This window comes from Hypomesus nipponensis, chromosome 9, assembly GCF_054491055.1.
Source record: "Hypomesus nipponensis isolate SF chromosome 9, ASM5449105v1, whole genome shotgun sequence".
Taxonomy (NCBI): domain Eukaryota; kingdom Metazoa; phylum Chordata; class Actinopteri; order Osmeriformes; family Osmeridae; genus Hypomesus; species Hypomesus nipponensis.
The window spans coordinates 9,469,601-9,489,274 of NC_140369.1; the positions used below are offsets into that span (position 1 = coordinate 9,469,601).

Consider the following 19,674-nt stretch of genomic DNA (forward strand, 5'->3'; position numbering starts at 1 on the left):
GCCCTCAGTAAATGAGAAGTAACGAGGATTCAACTTAATGTAGCCTATATAATACAAGACTCCTTTAATAAAAGGACATATCATTTAAAGTTTGACACAATGTAATGTTTACCATGCCAGTTGATTTGTTCGTCAGATAAAATAGATAATGCATAGCAATAGTTTTAACATTGTTTTTACATAGGAATGTCTATATAAATGCTAATGGGAGCTTTATATTACAACTGGTGTGCATTTGAGACATTACCAGTATCTCAACAGCTGAGAGGTCACTCTCATGATAGTAGCCTACTCATGTTTTAGGTTACTGTTCATGCTTGATGCTCTTGATATAGACCTACCATTTGCAACAGCAGCTGGACTACGTTCCTCCAGTAGGTGACAGTAACAGGCCATTACTCACAGCTACAAGAAAAGTAATTATCATCAGTGGTGCAATGTCTACAATTTGGTATTCACTTCAGATAATAAAAAAACGTAATTAAGAGTCTTTCAACCTTTTAGGAACATATTTACTTTATGATAGGTAGGGGAGGAACTTCATTTGAAAGTAATTTGTAGGCACTATACTGACAAAAAGTAGGCTTAACTGTGCCATCTAGAGGTTTAATTATATTACTTCACACTTACTAATTGTCATGTCATTTCTTTAGTAGCAAATGGCTGCATTAACTTCTGAAGAACTAACACTATATTTAGTAGGCAATACAATAACTAGGCTATATAAATAAAGAGACAATAAGCAATAATTACAATGTGAACCTTTAGACCTGGAGATAGCTAATGTATCCAATAATAGATTAATTAAACGTTTAATGAGACAGTATAAAGTTATTTATATCGTTTCCATTGTGCAAGCCTTTGTGATTATCACAAGAAAAGTCAATGGTCTGTGAAAGCCCAAAAAAAAAAAAAAGAATGTGACAAACAATATACTTGAAATAGTTAATCTAGGCTACATATTTGCCAGTCTTACTACTACATTATGCATGAGTTCAAATAGGCCTTCCCTGTAAGTAAAAATCATACCATACAGCTGTGTTGTCAAACACCTTTAAACTAAGTGAAGATAACTTTCTTCCTTGCATTTAGCCTTCACGTTGTAGTCTACACCACACAACTTACAGAAACGTTTCTGATATAACCAAGCCAATCAATGAGATGTTTTAATTGAGATTAAAGGGTAGGTTTTGATAAATGTGCATCCCATTTAAACTGTGCTGCCAACCGATTCCATTTAATTTGGAAATAGTGGAAAAGTATTATTCAATTGACACAACGTGAAGATACTTTAAGTTTGAAACCTTGTAAAAGTACCAAACTGTACAATCTACTCGGCAGTCCATAGGCGAGCTTTCTCCCTCCCTTTTGCTCCCTCTCTCTCTCTTGACTTGGTGACAGACCTAAAAGCCTTTTGTTGCAATCTTAGCCAATGGAGACGGATTACGACACCAGGGAGCGGAGATATATAAAGAGCCCTATTTGAACGTGCTTGCACATTTTAATGACACATCTGAACACTGACACTTATGGACTTAATTGTTATGAGATAAGACAACCAAAACAACAATTGCATGGGGGAGCGTTATGCATGAATTAGAAGGATAATACCAAGTACGATACGACACACACTTCTGAGACGCACTTTGTTCAGCTTGTTACTATATGCCTACTAAACAATCGTTTCAAAGGGCGACCCTATTTCATTAATTGCTCATCACTGGTATCTTGGTAAGGTAAAACCGGTTTCGACAAACACCTAAAACAGGACGGGATAATCTGAGCAGAAAGTTCTGTTGTCTGACGAGTGCACAACAATGCCGAGGTATAACTTTTTACTGTGTCTGATGGTACTAATTTGTCTGGAACTGTCCGAGAGTGACGAGCCTAACCTCTTTCTGTCACCAACGAGCGAAATGCCCACGGACATCGGTTTGTCGCTCCTGGATGAGGAAGCGGGCTCTCACGAATGTTCTGCGTGTGTTTGGCGAGAGCAGAGTAAAGTCCTGCGACTGGAGACCATCAAATCTCAAATCCTGAGCAAGCTGCGACTCAAACAGGCTCCCAATATTAGCCGGGAGGTGGTAAACCAGCTGCTGCCCAAGGCGCCTCCACTTCAGCAGCTCCTTGACCATCATGACTTCCAAGGAGACGCGTCCTCCCAGGATGAGTTTATGGAGGAGGACGAATATCACGCCACAACAGAGTCGGTTATCACTATGGCATCAGAGCGTGAGTATTAATACAACTTTATTGTAACTATTTACATTAATTTACACCAAGGGAAAAGCAACTCCATGTGTTGACATGATGACCTGGACCAATTGAAGGGTATAGGCTAATGGAATTGACTGCAACAGACGGGGTATGAGTTTTATCAAGATACTTTGGACAGCTGATATTTTGTTTTATTAGGGAATAAATGCTCCCCATAATTCACAGTGATGCATAGTCAGCTGCATAACTGTCAAAATATCCCAACGGATTGTGCGAACAGTGAACTTGATAAATCAAGAGGCACTCTGACTTTAGGCTACTTGAAGATAGCAGGCTGAAGTCGCCTTAAATATCAATATAAAGCTAATTTGTATTATTATTGATCAAATATGGTACCTTACTTTTTAAATTATAGACCCAAACCTCGGATATAGCTAGACACATATTTTAAGTTTCTGCTTGCACGGTCCACTGTGCAATAACTGAAGCGCGAGGAATATGGTGCGTTTCTGGGAACTGTCTGTCCGGTCTCATTCTAATTCCTGTCACAATATCCCTCCTACAGCCTTCTCTATGACCACATGACACTCCTTTTGAACGATATGCCAATGTCTGTTTGTGCATAAATCAATAATGATAATATATTTTGGTGGACAGATGTAGCCTTTGGTGCCGGGTCCGTAGTATGAGACATTTCCCTTACTCCTATATGGCTGTATAAAAGAGTGGCATACTATATTGGCTTTTGACGCTGACCAACAGACTTAACAAACACTAAGTATGTTACCACAACATTAGACATAAAGACCTAAGTATACAATAACTTAATTACAGTAAAAACTAAAAAGAAAGAAAGAAAAAACACAAACACACTCAATGTAGTTGAGCCCCGGCAGCTGTGCTCTATCGGTCCTTTATATGAGGGCTCTACCGGATTCCCTGCTGTTCATCGCAGTGAGAAAAAGTGTGTCCAAAAAAGCTGCCATTGTTTTCCTCATGCAGCGGTCCCCCTCGACCGCACTTGCCATTTAAATGCGAAGTTTATAGGCACAGCTCGTTTTTTTCCCTCCGAGGACACAAAGCCAGGAACAGTTGGGGTCGAGGGGAGTGTGTGACCTCTTCGCTGCGAATCGCCGGGGTTCAACAACATTTACACACATAATATATTCTGCACAGCGCAAACGAAAAGCCGTGCAAATAATCCGTTTTTTCATTTTCGGACAAAGATAAATCTGTGTTATTCAAACTAACCTCTCGTTTGATTGTCACACATCGTGCACACGCCGCATCACAATGAACTTCAAGTCAGTTTTAGCCAAATAGCCGATCGAGCAATAAATAGGTCGATTTGGTTATTATCTTTTCTGATTTGCTTTTATTTTATTTAACAGCTAATCATAATTAAAACATAAAGTCTTTGTATTTTGTATAAGCTTTGTGCTTCCATCAAAACTGCGGAAGAAACAACATACTGTTGCGCAACAATCCCTGCTTGTACGGCTAACATAGAAATTGATATATGTACTGCATGTGTGCCAGGGTTTCCAGTTGAATTGGATTTTGCATAGGCTACATGGTATATTATAGTTGGTTACGATGTATGCCTTCAAACTCATGCACACTCTTCAAATGGCTGTGCGGTGACACCCGTTTTCACCGATGTCTCATGATGCAACACTTCTGATACCATATAGGCCTACTGTAACCGTGTCTGTGTCAGCCTTGTCAAGTTTAATGGGTGGTCCTCTGACAGAGACATTTTCTGAATAGAAGATAAAAAAAAGTGAGTAATGCTGAAGTGGTTTCTACGGGGACCTTTCACAAGAAAAGGAAAAAGAAATAAAGCATGCTGAATTGTAAGAGTTTCAGTTTGAACAGTTGACATTTTAAACTTACAGGGAATTTTGCAACATGCCCCTCATGTCGAATGATATGTGTTTTGTATGCTTACTTAAATTTGGGAAACCACAGTTGGAGTTCTGGACAAATTGTAAATGGATTAATCTTTTGCTGGCCTCTTTGCAGTATGGTCCATGCAAGTTCCTCTCCAGGCATAGCATGTAGGCCATAGCTGTACATGCCTGTTTTCTCATTCGCTTTTTTCCCTCTCGACCTCTCTCTGTCTTTCAGTTTTTCTTTCAGTTTTTCTTTCTTACTCTCTCTCTCTCTCTCTCTCTCTCTCTCTCTCTCTCTCTCTCTCTCTCTCTCTCTCTCTCTCTCTCTCTGTCTCTGCATGTATGTTATGAGAGGAGGAAAAGCTGCAGTGTTTTTTTTCCCACGGCAGAGCATGTATAACAGTGTATCTTGTGTTTGAGGGTTACACAGCTGTGGCCCTCCATTCCAGTATGTTCCATCTTTGGTTGGTCTCTGTTGTCTTCTACACACAGACATGTTGAACCCGTCTCTGCATGCATCAGACGGCTGGATATGACACAGCTGCTCCTGTCTGTTTGACAAGAAGTGATCAGCCTGTATCAGCATCTGTAATAACACTGTACCTGAACTGAATCAGGGAGGTGGTACTGGAGTAGACAATGACAAGTCATGGACAGTTTATTATAAGCCCAGAGCAAGGACATTGGGAGGGTTGGAAATAATATTGTAAAATAGAGATGGTTGTTGGCTATAATTGTTAGTAGGTCCAAGTCATCTCATAGCTGTTACATTGTAAAATGAGTTACTGTGTGTGCACAAGGAAAAGGAGTGAGCTGCTACTGGTAATGCACCGTTCCATTTTTCATTGGACTGCTTTAGAATTATTTTCTCTACATTTTGTCCTTCATTTCTCTCTTTACTCCTTCCCACCTGCCATTTCAATCATTTGTCTTTTCTCTCTTCCCTTTTCTGCCCACCTCCCACTCTCTTTCTCTGAACTCACTCTTTCTTCCCTCTCTCGCCCGATGCTCGCGGAAGAGTTTCACGTTGAGAGAAGAACTGCATCTCTCTCGCCCGTGGCGTCTCGGTGATCCCACCGGATTAAAAGAGCCTCAGATAGAGGAGCACTTCAAACACTATTCCCTGCGCACCTCGAACCCGATCACCCTCTTACGGGTGTGCGCACTGCCTTTGATGGGCCGTGTGGGTTCACGCAGTACATGCTGAACTGGACCTGTGCCAGAGTCGCTTCTTAGTATTCACTCAAGGTACGTGGGTGCCGCAGTGGGGGTTGAGAGGGTCCATGCTTCCTGGTCTCTAATTACTATGAAATTTCATGGAAAAGTGGGGCTATTTATATCACAGTGCGGCACTTTAGGTACTGTAGCATTCTCTAGCTCCATACAGTGTGTTGCAGGGATACCAGTGCCCTGCTGCACATTTTCAAAGTGCAGCATTCTGAATCTGTGTGTACTCGACATGTTTATCAGTTAATTTTACAAAGAGCTGTTGATTGCACATGAGCTAAGCCCTTTACTAACACACTTTGTGTGTGTGTGTGTGTACTATACTGTAAGTGTGTGCATTGTCAATGGCCTGCCCCTACTGGTGTGGGTAAGTTTTTGACCCCAATAGGCCCTCATTTGTAATTTTTCCATGGCATTGATACCAAACTCTCCTCTCCCATCGATGCCCACCAACTCTCTCCTCTCTCTCTCTCTCTCTCTCTCTCTCTCTCTCTCTCTCTCTCTCTCTCTCTCTCTCTCTCCCCTCCCCCCCCTCTCTCTCTCTCTCTGAGCAACATGCAACGTGAGTAGTTATGTCCAACACCTGCGGCCCACCATGTGGTGTGGTTGTATGAAACTTTTGAAAAGGTTGTAACCACATGGCAAACTAATTAGCCATTATGATTTTTAGTATCCTCTATACCATTGCAACACTCCATAACAGTTGATTCATCAAAGTCTGTCTTCCTGCCTCATAATCCCTGTGATGGAAAGTTACATTTAGGGGAAACAACTGAATACACAATAGAAATTAGTAATCATTCTGGTGGATATTAGAATAATAACAGTGGGAATTATCCAATCAAGAAATGTAAACTTCATTATGCATCCTTTTCATATAGGTTGTGTTGAGTAAAGGGTATTACATTTTAAGTTATTTGTATTACTAAAAGGTTGCATGTGCTGAAAACAAACTCCAGTTTGGAAAATTATTTTACTTAAGCTCCGGTAATGGACACCTAGATTTAAATGTTTTAATTAACTTGGGGATGTTCTTTGTTGTCTTGAACACTGTACCCATTTACATGCTTGTATGCCCACTCATGTATTCATGGACATGTAAACACTGGTATGCACACAGATACACACACACACACACACACACACACAAACACACTAGAAATGTCCCCCTATTGACAAAAAGGGTCACAGAGTTCACAGCTATGTGATATATTGGACAAGGAGCCTATTAACCTCATCGGGTCTCTTTCTTTGGCAGCAAAGAAGAACCGGTTGTAGCTTGGACATTACCCCTTACCCCCACCAAACACACACACACACACTCACACACTCACACATACACACAAACCCATCCACCAACCACTCCCACCAAAAAACACAAGTCTTTTATAGTGTTGACCCCATAAAAGGGTCATTTCCTGAAGGTGCAGGAACCATAAACATTAAGAGGGAGAGCGCTAAAAGGACAGGCCAGCAGAAGTCGGACTGTCTCCAGCCCACTGGTCAGTGTTTGTGAGAAAATGATGACTATGTGAGATTTTTATATATTTATTTATTCCATGAAAGGGTATGTTTGATGGTAACACCTGTTCTCCCCCCTCCATTGAAGAACTGACAGAGCGGAAAGATAAACTTTGACTTGTTTGGACGCTGTGTCATTATTGGTTTGTTTAAAAAGAAACAAAACTTAAGAAACTGCCCGGACTTTTGAAATAGCACAACATGCTGTCAACTTTATGGCTAATAAAATTTCAAAGGGACTAAAGTCTATTAATACAGGGGACAACATTTCCCCAGGACGTTCAGGAATCTCCCTCCCTCCCTTCGGCTCTCCCTATTCCCACAGTCCTAGGTCCCAGCCATCCCTTTTTTGGAAATGCATAATACATGCCCAGAAAGACAAACAAATACAGGGATCATCCAAACAGCCTAAAACACTTTACATGAAATCTTAGGGAGGAGATGACACTTTACATTACAATACATTTTAAATGCTGATGGAAAGAAAGGACATTTGAGTGTGTCTCTGGATCAATATGATGGCACAGTTTGAATGACCATCTGTGCAGTTAGTGCATCAGCTTCTCCTCTCATGTGTACCCAGTAGTGAGTTGGCATGCAGCTCAGTGCCTGTGAAAGGCATTTGGAAAGGCTATGATCCAGCAGTGGCCCATACTGCCATACTGCGTGGGCAGAGACAAGCGGAGGGGGAAGGATGAGGAGGGGTGGGGTGGTGGGGTCCACAGGGAGCAACAAGCAGCCCAGTCCTATCCTTAAGGGACAGAAATCATGGAGGGATTTTATAGGTCCACTTAAAAAGACTTGAAACAGATGTTACGTCTCACTAATAAAGGAAATAATTACTTCACACCAGTAATTAAGCTCTATGTAGGAACACGAGGGAAGAGGAGGGGAGGGTCGAAGAGAAAAAGATAAAATGGATGAGGGGATTATTACAGACGGATGAGTTGACGGGGGTGTGGGCGTGTGAGCGGTGTTCTTGGGAGGGCTGTGGAGACGTTTATGGAAGAGTCCATTAATCCTAAATTGAGGCATCTAAGCAGAGGAAATGCAGCATGGACATAAAGCTGGATCCCACCAGGACTTCTCTGTGCCGGAAAGATGCTCAGTGCGCAGTGGATTGCTGCAAGAATATCCACATGAAAATTTAATTAGTCTCTTTTAAGTGGCCATGAGAGTGGCGCCTTACTGTATTCATCGCCTGTGGTTGCATTTCCGTGCGGCATGCCGAGATCAGCTCAGGAAGCTCATTATGAGGGGCACATTGTCCAAATGTCCAAATGTTTTTTGGGGCCAAAAGCCAAGTTTTGTTGCTGTACAATGCCAGAGAAAAAAGGCTGGGGTCTGAGCATGAGTCTGTTTAAATACAAAAAACAGATACTCCCACATTGTATAGAGTGTAGTATCAGATGGCGGTGATGTTATATATAAGGTTATGAGAAGAGTTCAGGAGGAAGCTAGTTGTCAAGGCAGTCACACTAACTTTGTCTATATTTAAAATCTGTTGCTGGCATCCTGTGTGCGTCAAGGCATCCCAATAGCTCAGCAAACAGAGAGGTCAAACTCACCAACACCTAAAGACAGGAGGCATGGACAGCGTTCATCAACACATCATGCCTGTTTGAATCTGGAGAGATGGGGATGCTGGCGAGGAGGGGGAGGGGTGGTGAGGGTGTTGTGGTTATAATTTCACATGACCCAGAAGGGATTTGTAGAGAAATTGAAAGGGTGATTTGACACATACTAAAACGGGACCTGGTGGTTGCCTGTACCCTCAGTACTGTACATATCCTGCTGACTAAGTTCACTTCACACACTCACTGTTGGAGCTGTAAATGCCATATCATCTCATGAATAATGGATTTTAGTGCAGAAGACTGTCATTGTAAATATTCCATAGTGCTGTATCAGAGCAGCATGTCTGTGGGCTCACAAGCAACATTCTTCTTGTGAAGTAGTATTATACAATCTTGATGTAGTGGATTAGTGGATGGACATTCTTTATTCTGCACAGCTGAAATTAAAGGGGTTGAAGAAAAGTTTACGTATTTACGTATTTCTACTAAGGATAAGCACTGTGGTAGTTATACTAACTAGCTTGCTGCTGATTGGAAATTAGAGCAGTAGTAAGAGTTTAAAGATTTATACAAATATTCTTCTTTAACACAAACACATACACACACACACACACACACTAAAACGTTTCCTGCTGTCCAGCTGTCCAGCTTATTGCAGCTCACTGCTCTCTCTTGCTTCCTTTCCCCCGTCTTTCCCTCTCCAGCACACTACGTGCATTTCTGTGGCCTTTTGATTTTCTCTGTAGGGTTTTTATTATCTTTATAAGCCTCCTATCTCTGTCCTGGGGAGAGTGTCAGTTTGGGGCCCCTGTGTACATATGTGTGTGTATGTGTGTGTGTGTGTTCACTGGCTTGGAACAGGCAGTATTAGGAGGTGTCTTTTGTTGCTCCTGGGGGGCTCCTGTGCTCAGTCCTAATAGGAGTCTTGTGCCTACCAGGGGAGGGGTCCTGAATGAGGGGTCTAACTTCCCCCCCCCCCCCTCCCCACCTCTACCCCTGCCTCCCCTATCCCCCTCTCCACTCCCTTGGGACAGGCCGAGAGACAAAGAGGGAGTGGGGCTGGGATGGGATGGTAAGGGGGGGTGCACTGTGGCCCCTGTCTTATTAGAAGGGTCGTGAACGTGTCACAATGATTAATATGCTGAGGTGTGGGGGATACCCTAGAGTCACATTTATCCAACGGCAGGACTCCATAACACACGCTTGCCACAAAATTTGCATTTCCCATTTAGGAAAAGAAAATATAGATATATATGCAAATGGAATCCCTATCTTGGCATATAATATTATGCACTGATCCTTTTGGACAAACAAAAGATGACCGTCCCTTTCCCCCCCTTTTTTTGTGTCTATAGAAAATTTGATCTAATCTGCATGCTTTTCTTTGTTACTGCATGAGAGAGGCAAATGTCTGATTGCCCATAAAAAGGAAACAGTTCAGATTCCCTTTGAAAAAGTAGCATTTTAAGGAAGCAGTTCTGTGGGTTTTTGGTCTACAATCGATCCAATGAAACTAGAAGGACTTGTCACTGAGGATTAGCTTTTGATGGACAGCAGCAAACACAAATCCCCATGTTTTTGGACAGGTCGCTTGTTGCCATCCATTCACCCAACATGCATAATCTTTATGCTTTATGTGTGTGTGCTTCCTATCAGACTAAACAGAAGGCCCCATTGTGAGCTTTATGCATATCAAGGCAGGTCTATTTGCCATCGTTCCTTCCTGTGCATTGGGTTTTTGTGAGTAAAGGACACAATCTTTTGATATAGAACAGGGCTTTGATCGTTTTCTCCACTTTCCTGAGACTGCAATGGTGTATAGGGAGTAGGGTGTAAAACAACTTGTTTCATGTCAAAGCAGGGCTTTTGCATTTTGCCTGTTCATTACAGCTTCATGTTTCATCACAGTTTTACAGCTTCATTCTTTGTTGACCACATTCTCAAGTACCACATGGTAATATTACGGCTGACCATTAAAAAGTACCTCACTTTGAAATGCTCTCAGTGGTATTGGAATGGACAGATGACATTGGTGAATAAACCCTTATACTTTATAAGTCTCCCCTCACATGAGTACATTGAAAGCCCCAGGCTAGCTGTGGAACACAGGTACCCAGGGAGGGGACCAGATGTTCAGTAGGCCCACCTGCAGACCTGCTGTGCTCTGGCAGTAAAATGCATGTGCTACACATGCTATAATCACACCGTGGGGAAATAAGCAGCTAAAGTAATTAAATGGAGTGGAAACATGAGAGGAAAAACCAAATAAGCCTCCCACTCCTGAAGAAGCACAGAAACCTCTGGCCCTGCTAAAATGTTGCAAAAGGTTAAAAAGGTAAAAAAGAAAGGTTAAACTGGAATAGGTCAGATGGTAGACAATGTAGACGCACGTACATGTGGAGGACGTGTCATTACGCCAGTAGGTGGTGCTGTAAGCAAAACCTATGCTTGTGCCCCTAGGTTTTGAAAACAGGAGGGGAATAAGAGCTATTATGTTACAATAAAGCTTTGGGTACAGGAAATGAAGTCACATAAATGTTACTGCACCCCACGGGCAGGAAAATACTTAACTCCATTCATCAGTAATATTTCCTGGCAACAGGGATGGAGCTATTTCAGGTTGGGGTTTAAATATCCCATTGCTTTTTGATTGATCTTTACAAGCCTACCTCATTTAATACGAGTGGAAAGTTCTGCCAAGGTATAAGCCATAATTAGGCTGCAGGTATGCACATTTCAGAGTTTCCCTCCCTAATTCACATTAAGGCTCTATAAAGATACAAATTGATTTTACCCATCAATGCTCTCATTGTGTAGCATGATGTAGCTCATATGTTGTGCATGTGTGTCTAATAACTGTGGTACTACATGGATCATGACGGTCAGACCCTGCATCTCAGATTACTCTACAGTGGGGCTCTACTTTCCCCAAGAGAGAATTAACAGTAAAAGCAACCAAATTCTGCTGTTTCAAACAAGCATGACTCTGAACTACTTGTTACTTAACCAAAAGTTGCTGGTTGTTCAGAATTCGAAAATGCTCTTTGAGAGCTATTTAAAATGTATTTCTGTTCAAATATCTACTGGGAAAACAACAACAAATAGTAATCTCAAGTAAACTCAGAGTAAACTGCAGAATCATTCATTCCCTGTTTGGTGCTGATGAGCAAACACAACAACACTCGCGGTAATTGCTGCGACCCCAGCAACCCACCAAAAGGAACATTGACATATTGTTTGTCCAGCGTGAGACACTGTATAATTTACACTCACTAATGACTGGCTCTGGAAATACAGGCTGAAGGACCACGTCTGTCCCCTGCTTGGCTTGTATTCAATGTTCTTCTGGACTCTTCTAATGGATATGCTATCTCTTCTTCATTGAACTCATATTCCCATAATTCAATTACAACACTTGTTCAGTGTAAGAGAAAAACAACAGTCTTGTGCTGTGTTCTCCTCCAATCAGTCGAGATCTGGTAAACAATTCACCATTGGCTGCTGAAGCCCCGCCCAGCACAAAACAAAAACAAATTACAGATGAATAAGTTGAATTTTAGTTTCTCCGAAATTTGAATGATTTAAAAAAAATATGATTTGGTGAAAAGAACAAAAAAAAACATATTACCATCGCCATAGGGCCGACCTTGACCTTCAAACTCAATCTAGCTATTAGGGCTGCCCCTCCCTAGCACCCAAGGGATGTAAAAGGCTGACGGTTTTGACCCCTGACCCCATTTCTTAACTAGGCCGAGGTGCCAAAATGACCTTTTGACCCAGGAAACCTTTGGAGGTTGCCTGAGCAACTTCAGATTTGCCAAATGATTGACAGGTCCCTGTAGTTGGTTTTGAAATAAAACAGCTCCCATCCCAACAGAGAATGTAAAAAACACTTTTATTTGGCTTAACAATCAGGTAGACTTTTCACAGTCTGTTTGGAGATCAGAAAACCTCCTGACAACCTGGTGTAGAAATTTAGTGTTTATCGATTTGATTTGATTTTACTTTTAGAAGAGAATTTGGTTGGATTACTGTCACAATATGTAGCTTCACTAAAATGTATAATTGTGCCTCAAGTCTCAAGTCTGCTACTTGGTTTGCATAATCTCATGCCATTAATAACATGCCAAAATAAGTCTGTTAGACCTGCTGATGAATACAGACAGCGTGTATTTCCCTAAATTGATGATAGACAGAGTCCTTTACATGGAAATGGGTGTCATTATGTCAGATTGGACCTCTATGCAAATCAGCCAGGTTGCAGGTTTGACATATGTGGCACACCAGTGACCAGGACTATGGCATGAATTAATGAAGACCAGACTGATTTCACAGCATTCATATGTACTTAAAAATACTTTACCATTAACTAAGTTATTGTAAGTTTATAATTATTCAATAACAAATGGTGCATTTAACTAGTATGCCTACAGAAACCAAACGTATATCTACATTATGTTACTATCTCAGACTAGAGCTTTCTCTTAACCTTGCCTTCCAATCATTGGGATTAGAAAAGTCTGAAGTGTACCCATTATATAATTTTAAATACAGTCAGTGATTTCATTAAGCGACAGAGAACTGAACTATTAATATTCTAGAAATCAAAAAAGGGCCTCACGGTTTGAGAAAATAGCCAGATGGCTTCCATAGATAAACCCAACCGACCAATGACAACATAAAATAAACTTGATTATCAGAAATATATGCATATATATGCATACATACTTATTCATACTGAAGCTTTTGAGTTTTTAAATGAAAGAATAAGTCAATGGGGACTCAATACTTGGATGGATTTATAATAAGGTCATTACTACTTAAATGAAGGAGCAATAAAGTGTTCATGCTGGGTTTAGCCATCTCCCTGCCCTCTGAGCCACGCTCAACCTCTTTCCTTTGATTGCTGGCAGCTGTGCCAAGCTATCAGTCATTTACTGATTCAATCAAATCTCAGTATTCTCAGATTTAAAGTATCATTTATCCATTTTCATGAATCCCACATGTAAATGCATTAAACATTTTATTAATGTGTTGATCTTTGCTGCTTCCACAGCGGAGCCGCTTGTCCAGGTGGATGGAAAGCCCAGCTGCTGCTTCTTCAAGTTCAGCCCAAAACTGATGTTCACCAAGGTGCTGAAGGCCCAGCTGTGGGTGTACTTGCGGCCGTTACAGCAGACCTCCACCGTCTACCTGCAGATCCTCCGGCTGAAGCCTGTCACTGAGCAGGGAAGCCGTCATATTCGCATCCGCTCTCTGAAGATTGAACTCAACTCCCGGGTGGGCCACTGGCAGAGTATCGACTTCAAGCACGTGCTGCAGAACTGGTTCAAGCAACCTCACACCAACTGGGGCATCGACATCAACGCCTTTGATGAGAGTGGCAACGACCTGGCAGTTACCTCTCTGAGACCTGGGGAGGAGGGACTGGTAAGGACCCTCAGACCTGTCCCTGGGGTACAGCAAGCATTGGGACTAGGGTTGGTATCATTACAGTTAAACCAGTGGAGGAAGTGATAGTTGTATTCGATAACCAAGATACCAAATTGATAGATAACATTTGACCTCCTTCCAAACTAAAACGGATATATCTCCTATGAAGTCATAGAGAAGACAAAATATATTCGATCGCCCACAGATATCGGATTTATTTCATTTTACTGTTAAACCTTTTGATGTATTGGTTGCTATCAGGATGTGAAGTTTATGTCAGCAAATATGACAAAAAGGACCAGTGGAGTGTTACTGGTGGTAACCAAGTGGTCATTTGGGTCAGTTGTTCACAACATGGTGCAGGGGTCGACTGGTTTCTTGGCCAGTGAGTCCCTGCAGTGTGAGCACACAGCAGTATGCTCTGTTTTTCTTAAGGAGAAGAAAGAAAAGATCAGAGCCACAGAGGCCCATGTACATAAATAAAACAAAACACAAAAAGCAAAGAAAGAGGCAGACTCCCCCCTCATCCTCTGGGCTTTTCATTTTACCCCTCAACAAAAGCCCTAAAGCCCAAACTGACATTCTCTGACCCTTCAGGCCTCTCGGCTTATTTCTTCTGTTGAAAGCGTCACAAAAAACTGTGCTCAAGTCCAGCTGGATTCTCTGTGGTGAGATGGAGGCTTTGTAAAATAAACATGGTGGAGTAAAATATTTGCTGCTAAGACTCTACGCAAGGGTCAAGGTTATAAAGCCCTGCAGATGACCTCTGGAGTAAAAGTTCAAGCTTAGCATACAGAATGTCACTCACATCATTAATGTTAAAACTGGACAGCTTTGCATAAAATCACAAGCTACGCCGTTTGTGCTGTCTTACTTTGTGAGAACATATGTAATTTAATCTTATTAAGTTAGTTTGTTAGTTAGCTAGCTTTTACTCAAATGATCTTGATAGTAATCAGTGTTCATGGTTTCTTCTACTTGCATTATCTCCAAGTTTGTGTCCTCTCTTAACCACCTCCTTCTTCTTCTTTCTTTTTTCTTTCTTTCTTTCTTTCTTTCTTTCTTTCTTTCTTTCTTTCTTTCTTTCTTTTTCTTCTCCTCCCCTCCCCTCTCCTCCCCCCTCCCCCTGACTCTAGCAGCCGTTCCTGGAAGTGAAGGTTCTTGAGACGACCAAACGCTCTCGCCGAAATCTGGGCCTGGACTGTGACGAACACTCAACTGAGTCCCGCTGCTGCCGCTACCCGTTGACCGTGGACTTTGAGGCCTTCGGCTGGGACTGGATCATAGCTCCCAAGCGCTACAAGGCCAACTACTGTTCAGGCCAATGCGAGTACATGTTCATGCAGAAGTACCCGCACACTCATTTAGTGCAACATGCAAACCCCCGAGGCTCAGCAGGGCCCTGCTGCACCCCCACCAAGATGTCCCCTATCAACATGCTCTACTTCAACGATAAGCAACAGATCATCCATGGAAAGATCCCTGGAATGGTGGTGGACAGATGTGGTTGTTCTTAGGCTGTAGGGAGAGTCCTGCGTACTCGTGCACACCCAACTCTGCGTCATACCACTCAAAACCCTGACGGAGCTCTCCCCTGGCACCAGACTTTATTAGCCCCCTCTCTCACTCCACCACAAAAAATCCCATTGGACCTCCATTCTGTCAGTTATTCATTTTAGTCAAAATGTACAAAAGGTAAAATATGAAATTAAGATAAGACTGAGGCTGAGTGGTAGAACATATTTGAAAAAAAATAAGGGGGCGTGTCTGTGGGCAGCTTGAGAAAACTGCTAAATAAGACAAAACTATATTCTAGGTGTTTGTTGGTTTTGTGGTTGTCTTTCTTCAAAAAGGTTCTAAAGAGAATGTTTATCAGGTTTTTTGAAACAATGGCATTGGATGCCCTGGATAGTGGATCTGGGCAGTGGGTGACGTGCTCCTAAGCATTTATAGTATATTGTTTTTTATATTTTATTTTGAAGCAAATTTTATTCAGTCCTGAGGTGAGGGATTCAACAATTGTATCTTTTTAAAATGCTTTATTCATTTTATACTCTTATTGATGGGATTTGATCCACAGCCGATATGTTTGTAAGTAGTGCCAATGGAGATGGGGCATATGAAGTATTTGGATAATACGATGCATCATTGAACAAAATATTGTTAATTTAACATTTTCTCCAACAAATATATATCTCCCCCACATAATGACAGATCCAAAACATAGTAGATCATAGCAGTTTAAGCATTGGGTTTAGGAGATCCAAAACCAAGATATGCACCCTCTCCAGATGGAACTAGCACTCCAGTGGGAAATTCTTGAGCATCCAAGAACCCTTTCACAGTTACTTTGATCTCCTTTTACTCATGATCTTGTAAAACGCAAAAAGAAAATGACACAGAGGTTTTTTCACAACTTTTACAAGTGAACAGGAAAGGATTTGCTGATACATTTATTCTTCACATTTGACTGCATTAGCAAATATAATTGCACAAATGACATTAATATGGACTTGGGGACTAAAATGTTAGACAAAAACAATACGTAGCACTCTGAGGATGTTGAAGTTCAAGTTCAAAACTATTTTCTCACTATAACAGATATGTAGTCACTAAAACAACCCAAGCCCTTTCCAAAAAACTGCTGAAATTAAATGAAAAGTGGATGCATTCTTTCATGCAAAAGTGCGAAACTGGGCTAATGGTCAGTAAAGTCATGGCTTACACAAACTGTAAAAAACTGCTGAGTGATGGTAGTCTTCACAATAAACCGTTTATCACAAATACATTGCCAAATGTAAAATATTATATCCTCATAGTTTGCGAGTTCAAAGTGATAGGGAACACCAGCAGTTCAAGTGGTCGTTAAAGATCCACTGATATGCTCAGAGCAACTTTATACCTATTTAATCCTCTAAAGTCACTAAAATGATTGACAGTAGTCACATTTCTTTAAAAGGTTTTAATTATAAATAAAGGTTGACAGTTTAACATGATTTAACGACCTTTCATTATATTTTAAATGATCACATACAGATACAAGTAGACTTTTCAGAATAGATTATGGAACGTAAAAAAACTTTTCTGCTGCATTTATTCACATTTTCCACCATGAAGTGTGGGAACAAGATTCAAGATCAAAAACTTTTTGAGAATACTATTTTGTATCTTCATAGGCTTATTATTATGCTGTGGCAAATGACCTTTAATGCTTATAGCAGTTTTTAATTCTGAAGAACAAAGAAGTTTCTTCAACAGTTAAATAACCCTATATTTCTACTATCAAGACAGTCCCTCCTCCATTGGACACCGCTAGCTTGGCAGTGCCCATTAGCCTGGGAACCAGACAAATCAGCAAGCTCATGGTGCTGGTAGTCCTGGGTCTGGTAGATGGGTCTGGCCACATCCCATTTTAACAGATTTCTCTCTGGCATGGAAAGTGCCAGGGACAATCACAACCCGTTGATCTGATATGGGGCGGGTTTAATACAATGACTGCACAGAGCGCTGTACAGTCGGCGCTGCTGAGACATTTTACTAAACAACCAAGATTACGTTTCGTTGCTCTGATTGGTTGTATCTATCCAATTCTATCCAATTGCGTCCAGAGGCATATTGGTTTGCGCCAATTGATATGTCCCTTGGAGAACTGAGAGGTTTCAAATGAATAGCCTACGCAATTGTGGATTGGTCTGGTGATGCCAGACCATGGCTAAGTGCCCATACTGTAGGTATCCTTAATTTCTCCCTTCAGCAGATCTACTGGTAATTTATCATAATACTATTCCCTCCTGCCCCCAACGTTCACTCATGCAAGCAAACCCCATGAGCAGAGAACCAGATGTTTTCCGCTATGATGGTAGAATGAATGAACGCTATGATGGTTGTGGAAAAACATTGTGGAAGAAGATTCCAAAGTCAGACTGGCTGACTTCTTACACATGATAAATAAATAAAGCATGTTTATGGATCATATAAGACACCACCGTATGTGCAAAAGAATAATACAGCTGAAATGCCATTTCTAGAATAGAGAACATATATATTTAGATTTTTGAATTTTCCCATATCCCAAATCCCCATCCCCACCTCAACTGTGTCGGGAAGATGCAGTAAATATTGGAAGTGCTTGAACATAGAGTGTAGATTAGAAAGCTTGAAGTCTGTTTTGTCACCTGGATGTCAAAGCGAAGATATCCCTTTGTTGTAAACGTAAGCACTATGCTGTTGGATAAAGGAAGAGCCTTCTGACATTATATATAAATGATATATGTATATATTAAAAAGGGGTACAAAAAATCCTTTCTGGGCACTCTACCTGACCAACAATAAATTTTGCACTATGGGACGTTCATGGCGAGAGGAGTTGTGTTGTTGTCTGTGTCATACCTTGTCAAGCACAAGAGAGCTTGTTCAATTTAGGAAATAGAACTATCCAAGCCGATACACCATATGGATAAACTAGAGAGGGTATCACTTCTTTTGTTACCATCACACTTTCCTGGCTTCCTTTCCGTCTGAAGCGGGGGCCTGTCCATAATACTCACACTCCTCTTCTCTACATCCTGGAAAACTGGACATACCAGCGGCTTAAAGGCCTCCTCACCCATCATGGGTGATACGTCATGTGTGTAACAATTGTCTGGATCAATGAACATAGAACGCTTTAACTGGAAATGGCCCTCCCGTCAACTTCAATCAATCTGTTATCAACTCAGAGACTTTGTCCTTTTGAATTTGAACGATTTATGTTGACTGTGTTACACAGACATGTTTTGCCTTTCTGTGGGTTTTGAGTGAAAGTGCCCATAATAAAATGGGAAGAGAATCCAGGGATCGTTAGCCAAAGTAGAGGATGACGTGTTGTGTGCTGTAACTTTTGTAATTGCAAGAATATGCTAGAACATTTCGTAGGGAGAAAAATGTGGTATGGGCAGTGGTTGGAAACAATTCAACTGGTCAATTGTCTCTATTTATTAAGATAAAACACAATGCATTTTAAAGTATGTCTACCTCACTTTAGCATTCTGAAACCTTGCTTTTAAATTTGACATTTAGGTTTTGTCATTAGTTAACCTGCGCAAAAATGTAACCCAGAAGATAACCCAAAAACTTAGATGAAAGCCACAGGGTCCCATTGCTCTCAGGTTCAGATTGAGTAATTGACAGCATTCAAAAGAGTGACTGAAGCGAACAGCTAAAAGTGTTGACAGAAGTAATATAGCTGTGCCCCGAACTATGGCTTAACTATTGTTAATGCTATGGATAAAAGTTGAATTTTTGTGTATGTATACTGGTATGTGTGAGAGTGTTTTCATATAAATATATGAGAGAAAGAAATCTCTATGTAAATAACTACCCAAATGTTGACATTTTATGATGTTTTGGACAGGTTCTCCGCTTCTACTGTTTCTCCTTTTTTTCTCCCTCTTCTTTCCTCTGTTCATGTTGTGTAGATACAATTCACCCCAACTTTGTAGTTTGATGGTTGTGCATATATGAGTAACTGTTCAATTGTTATTTTATCTCTTTTTTGCTGTTTGTCTTTTTCTTTTGTACAATAAATCATTTATTTAGCTTATGAAAGTCACTGCCCAGTTCTTGTCATTCTTTTCATACATTTCAGTACTCCATTTGACTCATCTACATTCTACAGATGAGTCCTATAAAGTACTAACTTAGGATGCTGGTGGCAGCAGGGGGATAGGAAGTAGATTCACTGTGAGGCTAATTGGTGGACAGAAACTGGCCAGAAGAGAAAGGTTTTGTGTTGTGCGGCCATTGTTTGAATTTCATAAGGGACG

General features: G+C 41.1%; 1 protein-coding gene across 2 annotated transcripts; it reads left to right on the forward strand.

The window, feature by feature from the left end:
* Positions 1-195: 195 nt before the first annotated feature.
* Positions 196-19,460, forward strand: gdf11 (growth differentiation factor 11). Of its 2 annotated transcripts, none has more exons than XM_084705397.1 (3): positions 196-2,232; positions 13,494-13,867; positions 15,010-19,460. In XM_084705397.1, the coding sequence occupies exons 1-3, from the start codon at positions 1,818-1,820 to the stop codon at positions 15,385-15,387; spliced, it is 1,167 nt and encodes a 388-aa protein (XP_084561523.1). In that variant the 5' UTR covers positions 196-1,817; the 3' UTR covers positions 15,388-19,460. The 2 variants fall into 2 exon arrangements, with proteins under 2 accessions (XP_084561523.1, XP_084561522.1); XM_084705396.1 differs by having other exon boundaries at positions 199-2,232; positions 15,007-19,460.
* Positions 19,461-19,674: the final 214 nt, after the last annotated feature.

Excerpts from the sequence above, each read along its gene's own strand:
- gdf11 (XM_084705396.1), top strand. The coding sequence starts at position 1,818 with ATGCCGAGGTATAACTTTTTACTGTGTCTGATGGTACTAATTTGTCTG. Across the intron at positions 2,233-13,493 it reads TATCACTATGGCATCAGAGC|CGGAGCCGCTTGTCCAGGTG; the intron begins GTGAGTATTAAT and ends CTGCTTCCACAG. Across the intron at positions 13,868-15,006 it reads GACCTGGGGAGGAGGGACTG|CAGCCGTTCCTGGAAGTGAA; the intron begins GTAAGGACCCTC and ends CCCTGACTCTAG.